General features: G+C 53.3%; 1 protein-coding gene across 4 annotated transcripts in view; it reads left to right on the forward strand.

Moving 5' to 3' along the window:
• The first annotated feature begins 3,095 nt into the window (after nt 1–3,095).
• Nucleotides 3,096–11,470, forward strand: part of CCDC42 (coiled-coil domain containing 42) — a 14,783-nt gene continuing 6,408 nt past the window's right edge. Inside the window, exons 1-5 of one of the 4 annotated variants that reach the window (XM_077746847.1) lie at nt 3,096–3,213; nt 4,143–4,386; nt 4,670–4,775; nt 5,053–5,157; nt 6,731–6,928. In XM_077746847.1, coding sequence (XP_077602973.1) covers nt 4,304–4,386; nt 4,670–4,775; nt 5,053–5,157; nt 6,731–6,928 — 492 coding nt within the window. In that variant the 5' untranslated portion in view covers nt 3,096–3,213; nt 4,143–4,303. Of the gene's footprint in view, nt 3,214–3,727; nt 3,986–4,068; nt 4,387–4,669; nt 4,776–5,052; nt 5,158–6,730; nt 6,929–11,470 lie in introns of those variants that run through there. The other 3 variants (XM_077746849.1, XM_077746850.1, XM_077746851.1) reach the window with 3 other exon arrangements.

Raw genomic sequence — 11,470 nt, forward strand, 5'->3', positions numbered from 1 at the left:
GGTGGCTCAGTCGGTTAAGCGTCCGACTTTCACTTGGGTCATGATCTCGCGGTTCGTGGGTTCGAGCCCCGCGTCGGGCTCTGTGCTGACTGCCAGCTCGGAGCTGGGAGCCTCTCTCAGAGTGTGTCCCTCCCTCTCTCTCTGACCCTCCCCTGCTCATGCTGTCTCTCTCTCTCCTAGAAATAAATAAAACATTAAAAAAAAAAAAAGATGAAAACGTCCTGGAGATTGGGAGCTCAACAATATGAATGTACTTAACAATCCTAAACAGCATGCCTAAAAATGGTTAAGATGACCAATACTTTTTAAATTTTTAATGTTTTATTTGCTTTTGAGAGAGAGAGAGAAAGAGGGGGAGAGAGAGAGAGAGTATGAGCAGGGGAAGGGCAGAGAGAGAAAGAGACAGAATCCAAAGCAGGTTCCAGGCTCTGAGCTGTTGGGATCATAACCTGAACCAGAATCAAGCGTCAGACACTCAACTAATTGAGCCACCCAGGTGCCCCCCGAAAACAACATTTTAAAATAAACATAATTCTGAAAGTAAATGGGTTAGCATACACTTACAATTTTGAGTTTGGAAGCCTTTTTTAAATAAGTGTACTTTTTTAATTTAAAAAATTTTTTTCATGTTTATTTTTGAGAAAGACAGAGAGAGACAGAGCACAAGTGGGGGAGGGGTAGAGAGAGAGGGAGGCACACAATCTGAAGCAGGTTCCCGGCTCTGAGCTGTCAGCACAGAGCCCGATGTGGGGCTCGAACCCACAAACTGCAAGATCATGACCTGAGCCAAAGTCAGATGCTTAACTGACTGAGCCACCCAGGTCCCCCCAAAGACTTTTTTAAACAGAACACCGAAGCCCCCCCAAAATTAAAAAAAAATGATCGACAGATTTGCCTGGATAAATGCTTTAAATTTGTATGATAAAAGAAACCAGCGAATTAAAAAACAAACAATAGCCTGGGGAAAAATATTTGCATGTATATGCTGGGCTGTATAAGAGAAAGCTATTGTTCGGCAGGAGGGAAGTGATTGTGTATAATTGTATCTCCAGTAGCAACTGAATGACCGAAAGCAATGCATTCAGAGGAGAGACTGGGAGATACAAACAGATGGGGAGGAGGAGGAGGAGACTACAGAAGGCTGAGGTGTCTGTAACCACCAGAATGGCCGAGCCGAGAACCCAGTTACTCAAACTGGGCAGGTCCCACTCCGGACTGGCTCTGTCCCAGGACCCCTCCCGAGGACCCCTCCCGGTGTCACTGGTTCCATAAACCACATGCAGAGGAGGCAAATAAGGTCTCAGAGGAGTTTGGGAAGAGCCTGCACAAAGTCAAAGAATGAACTCACAAAGGGGTGGCGTAGGCTTATTAATGAAAGGATCTGCACTGAAAGGATCTGCACTGAGCCCAAGAGCTCCGAACATTCTGGGCGACACAGATCTGCTGTAGCTCCTGTGATGTGGGTACAGGGTGCCTTCTCCTCTTCTGCTTGGTGCCACCTCTGCTTTTAAGAAAATAAAGCTCCTTCTCCTGGTGATTTGTAAGTCCGCTTGGGTTATGAGCTGTTGGTCAGCTTGCCCTTCGTTGCCTTCCCCGCCTCTTGTGGCATCGAATGCCGATCCAACCGACTCGAAAATATTAGGCTTGGTAGAGAAGAGCATCCAAAATGCAAGATTACTATCCAGAATTAATATATGCCAAATATATATATATCCTATATATTGATATAATCAATAGATCTGAAATCTTACATATGGATTATATCCTACAAATCAGTAAAAATGCAAAATAAGGTAACGTGCATCAAATGCAAATAAAAACACACAGAAGAAGAGATGGCTATATGTATGAAAAGAGGCATAGCCTCACTGAAAATTAGAGAAATTTATTTAAAACAACAACAAAGTATCATTTTCACCCAACTGGCAAAAAGCTCAAAGATTGGTAATATACAGTGGTGGTGAGGATGCCGGGAAATGAAGACTCCATATGCTTTTGGTCAGAACTTAAACTTGCAAAGGGTGTGGAGACTCACGTGTGGCATAAGCGCCTCATTGCATCAGGGCTCTCTCTCCAGGCACAGAAAACAGAGTAGTGCCACCTTCACTGGAGAGCCTGCTACATAGTTTACCGTTACATTTAAGTCGCATAACTTAATTTAAATCAATTTAAATTTAATGTAATTTAAATTTGCAGACTCTTGAACAGCCACTAGGTCAAAGAAGAAATCAAAAGGAAACTTAAAAATTATTTCGGGGCGCCTGGGGGGCTCGGCTGGTTAAGCATCCGACTTCGGCTCAGGTCATGATCTCTCGGTTCGTGGGTTCAAGCCCCGTGTCTGGCTCTGGGCTGACAGCTCGGAGCCTAGAGCCTGCTACGGATTCTGTGTCTCCCTCTCTCTCTCTGCCCCTTCCCTGCTTGCATTCTGTCTGTCTCTCAGAAATGAATAAATGTTAAAAAAAATTTTTTTTAATAGTGTACTCCAAGACCAAGTGGGATTGATCCCTGGGGTGCAAGGTTGGTTAAACATGTGAAAATCAATCAGTGTGAGACACTGTATTAACAGAGTGAAAGATAAAAGACCCAGGATCATCTCAATAGGTGGGGAAACGAATGTGACAAAGTTAGACCTTGTTAAGCAATACACTTGACCCCGACGAGTTTTTCTGTAGCAACTATTTTGAAACGTATTTAATACAATCCGTCTGTGTGATTCCACTGAAGGGGAATGTAAGGCGCACACGAAGCGGAATACGACGTAGCCGACAAGTGGCTTCTTCAGGTCCAGAACTTGATTGCGCACCCAGCCCTATGCTGTTCTCCGAGGCCGGATGACATTTTTTAAGACACCAGCCTAGACTTTTTTTTCCTCTCCTGATTGTTCCCTCCTCTCCTTTTTAAGTAGGTAATTGTCTCAGAGGGCGGATGGGACCTGTGGATGGGAACAGGCATGCCTATTGTTTCCCAACAACCTGAAGGCACCGGAAGAGCCCATAGATTCTGCCTGGGAGGCAACCAGCAAGGTGGCCAAGAGCTGGGGGGAGGGGAGAGGGGGTCTGGGCTCATCCCGGGAAGGAGTCTGAATCCCAGACAGCCCTGCGTCTGCCCCTGGGCCCCTGGGAGGCCAGGGAGGGCCCAGAGAGGGATGGGTAGCGGAGTGGAAGATGTGCCAGGTCCAGAGGAAGCCAGTGACCGAGCTCGCAGACAGGAGGGGTGAGTGGGCAGAAGGGGATGACTTAGCAGCCGCCTGTATGCGCCAGCCTGGCCCTGGGCCACCTGATTCCATACACGCAGCCAAGTTTGTGTCCATACACCTGGGCAAACAGGCAGCCCTCGAGGAGGGGGGAATAGACGGCAACCCCCAAATAAGCCGGGCCGGGCTCTAGGAATAACCAGAGAAGCGCCCCCCTTACAGTCCTTCCTGATNGCGCCAGAGGACCGGCAATGTCGCGGGGAGGGCTCGCCCATTGGGGGGCGCCGCCCTTCCCTGGAGGGTCCCCCGCCCCAAACCCGGAGTGGGCAGAGCCCGCTGCAGACGCGGGNCCCGCCTGCCTCCCGTGGGGCCTCAAACCTGGATGCCGGGCTCCCTGCCCCAATGAGCTTAGGCCCAGTGCTCTGATGGCATCAGGGACACGTGTCACACACGTGAGTGTGTGACGTTTAAATGAAGGCTCTGGCCCTGAGCCCGCTGCACCCGGGCCCTCCCCACCCCACCCCCATTCCCAGCGCGGCCTCCTTGGTCCCCAGGCTCCCTGCCTATCCCCACGCGCATCCCACCCTCACCCATCACTTGGTTCTCAAGCTCCGCCTCCTCCCTCCCTCCTGCAGGCCCCCACCCCTGCCTCACCCTCACACGCAGCCTGAAGCCCCAAGGACACCCCTCTACCAAAACCCTCCTCTTGGGCCATGGCCACCAAGGCCCTGCCTCCTGGGCCTGGACACCAGCATCTAACAAGGCCTGACTTCTCCCCCAAGCTCCTGGGGGGTAAATGCAGGAGCAGACGGCGGGGTTCCAGCAAGACTGGGGTCAGGGGGGGCAAGGGTCAGAGAGCAAAGTTCCAGTGGGTGGTCCAGGGAACCAGGAGATCCGTTGCTAGGCAACCATCAGCCCCATCACTTCCCGGTACACCACCCCACCGCAGGTGTCCAGCCTCTCTCCCCAGTGGCAGACACCCATCCTCGGAGGGACCCCGAGAAGCAGGGGGAAGGGAGAAGCAAGAGCCCAGCCACCACCCCAAGCCACCCACCAGCCACCATTTCACTGCGAGGATTCGGCCGCCTGGCCCTTTAGGTCACCGCCAGCATGAGCCTGGGCATGATGGAGGAGGAAGATCTGGCCAAGTACTTCCGGCTGCAGTATGGAGAGCGCCTGCTACAGCTGCTACAGTGAGTGTCCCCCACCCCACCATGCCCCACCCCCCAGCCTGTCCCTTCACTTCCTACAGCGCTGGGTCCCAGATCACCTGCCCCTTCCCCCTGGCACCAGCCCTCAGGCCCCCATCGCCCTGCCCTGGGGTGCTTCCCAGATGCCAGCACAGCTCCCTCCCCTCCTCTCACTCCCCTGGGGGACAGGACCCCCTTCCCTCTCCATGTCCACGGGTTACCGCCAGCCCCAGCCCTTCCCTGGCGCTCAGAACCCACGGGCCTGTCTGGCCCATGTCTTGGGCAGGAAGTTCCCCAACATTGAGGAGCAGTCGGAGTCCCCATCCATCCGGCTCCTGGAGAAGAAGAAGGAGGCCAAGATCATGCACCTTGCTATGGAGCAGAAGAAGGAGGTGGGGACGGAGGGCAGGAAGGGCCCCGGGGCTCAGAGAGCCTGGGGACAGCCCTCCTTTATGTGGGTGGCCGAAGCAGGAAGCCCTGCGCAAGGCTTCTGTGTTCCTGGGAGGAGAGAGAAGGGACCTGAGCCTTGAGGGCAGCAGTGTCCCGGGACCTGGGATGCTCTTCTCTGAACCGGGCAGGCCTGGGGATAGAGGCACCGGGGAGGGAGGGGCGGGGCAGGGAGGTGGGGGGGGACCCTCCTGACCTCTCTGCCCTCCCCACCCCCCCAAGACATTTCAGCGCAGGATGGAAACACTAAGTCTGCGCTGGGAGGAACTGGGTACCAAGGAGGCCCAGCTGAAGGCTCACATCCAGAAGTTTGAGCAGTTCATCCAGGTAGGAGGGGCCAGCGAGGCAGGGGTGGGGGGTGGGGGGGTAGGGCTCCTTCTCCTCCTCCTCCACCTCCTTCTCCCCTTCCTCCTTACTCTTGCTGACCCCTCACCCCAGGTTAGATGTCTCTTCTCTGCTCATAAAGGGCTTCTCCCTTATGTCCTCATTTATTACTGTTTGTAATTTCCTGTTTCCCCAGTACACACGGTGTCTCCAGTGAATGAATGAATAAATGAATGAATGAATGAATGGGTGGATGAAGATGAATGAATGAATGTGCCACAGTCAGGGTGAGGCACGTGGGGATACAGAGGGGAACCAGGTAGAGTTTTATTCCCCGCCACTCAGCCACCCCTCCGTCCTTGCACGGAAGGTCCAGGGAGGGGTCTGTTGAAGGACCAGTCACCAGAATGTAATTCCTCTCCATCGGTCCTCAGAGGAGGATTTAACCATCCGGATTTCTCCAGACCAGCTCCAGCCAGCCCTGACGGGGCCGTGAAGGGCCTGGCCCCCGCTCCCAGGGGTAATCCTCCAGGGGACCCCTGCCTTAAGCATTTCCTGTCTTGCTCTGTGCACAATCCAGGTGGGAGAGAAGCGGATGGAAGGTGCATATTCTCCAGTCCTTCCCACTGGCCAGAGAAAAGCTAGTGGCGTGGTTGGGGTGGCAGGAGATTTGGGGGGTGAGAGGTTCTCCAAATGGCTCCCAGAGGCCCCACAGCATGGGAATCCTAAAAAATATCATTACAAATACAGACCCTTGGGTGTCTCTCTGCTTTCAGCAAGCCTGAGGGGGGTGGGGGCCCAGCAACAGCATTTTTAAAAACCTCCCCCGGGGGAGGGGGATGTACCTGGGTGGCTCGGTTGGTTAAGTGTCCAACTTTTAAGTGTCCAGCTCATGATCCCGTTTGTGAGTTCGAACCCTGCATCGGCCTCTGTGCTGACGGCTCAGAGCCTGGAGCCTTCTTTGGATTCTGTGTCTTCTTCTCTGTCCTTGCCCCGCCCCCACTTGTGCTCTGTCTCTCTCTGTCTCAAAAATAAATAAATAAGCATTCAACAATAAAATTAGAAATAAAATTAAAAGCTCCCCAGGGGATTGTGATACGCAGCTGGCCTTGAGAGCCGCTGGTTTAGGGGACCCTTGGGTCTCTTGGGGCACAGGGCACATCTCACGCATGCCTTCTCCACCTGCCTCCAAACATCTTCCATCTGTGCAGAAGCACAGGAGCCCCTGAGGAGGGACAGGAGCCACACGGGGGGCATTGGGAGGGGTGGGTGTGGCCCCCTGATCTTGGGGGGTGGAGGACTTTGCAGGATGAAGGAGAAGGGGGTGTCAGCCCGATGGCCATAGCTGAGCCCCGGGTCCGTCTTTCAGGGCATCAGTTGTTCGCGCCTTCTCCTCCCCCTCAGCCCGAGGCCAGTGTGAGCTGTGGGAGCTTGGCCTTGACTCCTATCCCAACCCCCTGTGGTTGGACCCCCTGCTTTTGGAAGACAAGGGCTAGGACCTCCCCCTCCACACCCCCTCCCGGGGGAAGGGCAGCGAGAAGGTCTGACAGGTGCCGCCTCCCATCCCCTGCCGCAGGAGAACGACCAGAAACGGATCCGCGCCCTGAAGAAGGCCAACAAGGAGCGGGAACTGAAGAGGCAGCGGGTGCGCGAGCTGGCCAAGGTCAAGCAGGAGATGGCGGCCCTGCGGCTGGTGCACCAGCAGCTGAGTGCCAGGCTGCAGGAGTACTCCATCTTCAACAAGTACCTGGAGAAGGTGGTGGAGAACTCGGAGGTGAGTGGGGGTGGGGAGGAGGCCCGGGGCTGGCCCCCCTCCCCCTGCAGGATGGTCGCCCTGAGAGGTCCCTCGTGGGGCTGGGCTTGTTTCTCAGGGGGTGGGAGCCCAATGGTGCATCTTGGATTGTGTGTTTCTGTGTCTGTGTGTGTGTGTGTGTGTGTGTGTGTGTGTGTCTGAGGAAGCATCACCGATCAGCTCTGCCTGCAGCGGGATGTGGCCTCTGCCCATCCCCCCCCCTCGTCCTGGTGCACACTGTTGACCTGAGAGGCGCTGGAGAGGAGGGAGAGAGAATGTAGCAGAAGGCGAACCCAGTGCACAGCTAGAGGCCAGGCCCGCCTGTACGGGGCTCCCCCTCCTCCACCAGGGGCTCCTCTCCTGTCTCCTTCTTCCTTCCTGCCTCCGATCCTTCCTCGTCAGCCTCCGCCCAGGCTCCTCGTCCCATCCTTTCCTTCAGTGATCCTCCCCTTCCCATCCCCCTTCCCTCACTGCTCCTCCCCTTCCCATCCCCGTCCTTCAGTGCTCCTCCCTTCCCTTCCCCCGTCCTTCAGTGCTCCTCCCTTCCCAGCCCCGTCCTTCAGCGCTCCTCCCTTCCCATCCCCCTTCCTCAGTGTTCCTCCCTTCCCATCCCCGTCCTTCAGTGCTCCTCCCTTCCCATCCCCCATCCTTCAGTGCTCCTCCCTTCCCATCCCCCTTCCTCAGTGCTCCTCCACTTCCCATCCCCGTCCTTCAGTGCTCCTCCACTTTTCCCCTAACAACCCCCCCGGCCTCCCATNGTCCTTCAGTGCTCCTCCCTTCCCATCCCCGTCCTTCAGTGCTCCTCCCCTTCCCATCCCCCTTCCTCAGTGCTCCTCCCTTCCCATCCCCGTCCTTCAGTGCTCCTCCACTTTTCCCCTAACAACCCCCCCGGCCTCCCATGGATGCTCCCCAGGGCCCCCGGTCCCCACACCCGCATGTGACAGTGGCAGGCAGACCCCCTCACCAGGGAGGTGTGTCCTCTGGGGTGGTTGTGGATCAGTGTCCTGAGGGCAGAGCCGGGAGGCAAAGGACGCTCCACTTTTGAAAGTTCCAGCAGTTTCCATGTAGAACGAATGTATCTGTACGCAAGGCCCGGATCTGTGTCGTGCCCTCCATTCAAAGGTTCGATCTAGTGCGCAGTAAATGGTTCAGTTCGTAATGGGGGGCGGGGGGAGTGAGGGAAGACTGCATATCAAAGCAGCAGAAAAATGATAAGATAGGACTCATCCTCTGCCCACCCTCTCCCCCTCCCCCCTCCCAGCAGCCATCAATCAGCAGATCTGGTCTATCCTGCCTCCTAAATATTTCTGGAATCTGGCCCCTGCCCCTTCCTCATCCAGACCCCCAACATACCTCATCCGTCATCTGGAGGAGTTCAACGCAGCCTTATTCCTGGTCCCCAGCCTGTCCCTCTTTCTACAGCCAGCGGGGTCCCCTGCCCCTCTTTCTCTCTCTTTCCTTCCTCCGTTATGTCTTTCAAAATACTCTAAGGATACTGAAAAGCGGAGAGAAATATGTAACAGCAACCAAGTACGCTTCACCGCTTTGTCAAATCTTATTATTTCCCCCCAGTTCTTTTTCCTTAAATAAAACCCTACTCGTAATTGAAAGCCCTTGGGAGCCCCCCCTTCAAAGCCCCATTCTTCTCCCTCTCTTTGCGGAGGTGAGCAGTATCCTGAATTTTAAACTGCTCATCCTCACACTTGCTTTTATTATTTTGGTGACGTATTACAGATCCATAAACTATGAATAGATGTGCATGTGCCCTTCCATGACTTGCTTTTTCTGAGCAATGATACTTATTTACAAAAAAATAATCTTGGGGAGCCCGGGTGGCTCAGTCAGTTGAGCGTCCAACGTCAGCTCCCGTCATGAACTCCCAGCTTGTGAGTTCGAGCCCCGCATCGGGCTCTGTGCTGATGGCTCTGAGCCTGGAGCCTGCTTCAGAGTCTATGTCTCCCTCTCTCTCTTTTCCCCATTCACACTCTGTCTCTCTCAGTCTCTCAAAACTAAACATTCAAAAATGTAAAAAAATGGGGCGCCTGGGGGGCTCAGTCGGTTAAGCGTCTGACTTCGGCTCAGGTCATGATCTCACGGTTCGTGGGTTCGAGCCCCGTGTCAGGCTCTGTGCTGACATCTAGCTCAGAGCCTGGAGCCTGTTTCAGATTCTGTGTCTCCCTCTCTCTCTGACCCTCCCCTGTTCATGCTCTCTCTCTCTCTTAGAAATAAACAAAACATTTAAAAAATTTTTTTGAATGTAAAAATAAGTAAATAAATAAATAAACCGATCTTTTTCATTATGGAAAATTTCAAATGTATACCATAGTCTACTGAATCCCCGTTACTCACCACCTAATTCCAACAATTATCAACTCACCCTATCATCCCCCATGCTTCCCACCTCCACCATCTTGAAGCAAATTATATTTTTTTAAATCTGTATTTCAGTACGTGACTTCCCGAGATAAGGGTAATGCCATTGTCACACCTCGTAAAAATGCGACACGAACTCCTTAATATCAAATATCCAGTCGACATTAAAATTCCCCCAAACTGTTGCACACATGCTTTTTGGACAATTGATTCGTTCCAACCATGGTCCAAACAACGTCCCCACACGACGTTTGGTTGGTATGTTTGTTTTTCAAGTGTCACAGACACGATTCTGCTGATCAAAAGAAGCCACACAGGGGCGCCTGGGGGGCTCAGTAAGTTAAGCATCCGACTGCGGCTCAGGTCATGATCTCACAGTGCGTGAGTTCGAGCCCCGCGTCGGGCTCTGTGCTAATGGCTCTGAACCTGGAGCCTGCTTTGGATTCTGTCTTCCTCTCTCTCTCTGCCCCTCCCTCACTCATGCTCAGTCTCTCTCTCTCTTTCAAAAGCAAATAAATATTTTTAAAAATGAAATCAAAAGAAGCCAAACAGAACAGAGGACATATGTACGAGCCTGCTGATATATTTAAATAATTAGTTTTTTAAAATTTACATCCAAGTTAGTTAGCATGTAGTGCAACAATGATTTCAGGAGTAGATTCCTTAACGCCCCTCACCTATTAGCCCATCCCCCCCCCACAACCCCTCCAGTGACCCTCTGTTTATTCTCCATATTTAAGTCTCTTATGTTTTTTGTCTCCCTCCTTTTTAAATATTATTTTTTTAAATATTTTTATTTATTTCTAGGAGAGAGAGAGACAGCGTGAGCAGGGGAGGGTCAGAGAGAGAGGGAGTCACAGACTGAAACAGGCTCCAGGCTCCGAGCTGGCAGTCAGCACAGAGCCCGACGCGGGGCTCGAACCCACGAGCCGTGAGATCATGACCTAAGCGAAAGTCGGACGCTTAACTGACTAAGCCACCCAGGCGCCCCTCTCCTTTTTAAATATTATTTTCACTTCCCTTTCTTTACGTTCATCTGTTTTGTATCTTAAAGTCCTCATATGAGTGAAGTCATATGATATTTGTCTTTCTCTAATTTCGCTGAACATAATACCTTCTAGTTCCATCCACATAGTTGCAAATGGCAAGATTTCATTCTTTTCGATTGCCGAGTGATACTCCATCGTATATATGAACCACATCTTCTTTATCCATTCATCCGTCGATGGACATTTGGGCTCTTCCCACACTTTGGCAACTGTTGATAGCGCTGCAGTAAACATTGGGGGGCATGTGTCCCCTTGAAACAGCGCACCTGTGTCCCTTGGATAAATACCTGCTAGTGCAATGTCTGGGTCATCGGGTAGATCTATTTTTAAATTTTTGAGGAACCTCCATACTGTTTTCCAGAGCGGTTGTACCCATTGGCATTCCGACCAGCCGTGCAAAAGGTCTCCTCTTTCTCTGCATCCTCGCCAACATCTGTTGTTGCCTGAGTTGTTGATTTTAGCCCCAGAGTGTCCCATCCTTAAACAGCGGGAGCCTCTGCGGGTTGGCACCCAAGGCCCTTTGACGTCAGAACTAAGTACCCCTGGGAGCTCCGTTTGATTTAAGTGTCCTAGGCTGTTGCATTGAGGATCCTGAACCTGCCACACAGCACCCCCCCAACCCCATCGTCTTTAGGCAGGCTGCTCCCTTACCTGTCCTCACCTTCCCCCACCCGTCCCTGCCTGGCCCGCCTCATTTTGGCCACCCCAGGACCTTTGCTCGCTCTTTCCACGCCCTCTAATACCAGGCTGGGTGGCCCCTCCCCCACAGAGGTGTGTTGATGGAAAGGCGAGGAGGGCAGCTCCCGGAACGCCAATCTATCACTGGGAAGGTCAGGAGATGGAGAAAGAGCTCAGGGGGTGTCCCCGGGGTGGCTGGAAGACACGCTCTGATAAACCTCCCGGAGGTGAGTGGGTGTCTGGACCCGGTGTCCACACCACCTTCTACAGAGAGAGGGCGACAGGGCTTCTGTTCTCCCAAGTGTGGTCTACAGGATCCGATCAGAATCTCACTGGCCTGGCACCGCCGGAGGGGACAGCCGAGCCCAGCAGGCCCCCCCCACCCCCAACCCCACCCCCCGCCGTGCCCTCTCCAGCCCTCGCT

This window comes from Crocuta crocuta, unplaced genomic scaffold (genome assembly GCF_008692635.1).
Source record: "Crocuta crocuta isolate KB4526 unplaced genomic scaffold, BGI_CrCroc_1.0 scaffold139, whole genome shotgun sequence".
In the NCBI taxonomy this organism is placed as follows: domain Eukaryota; kingdom Metazoa; phylum Chordata; class Mammalia; order Carnivora; family Hyaenidae; genus Crocuta; species Crocuta crocuta.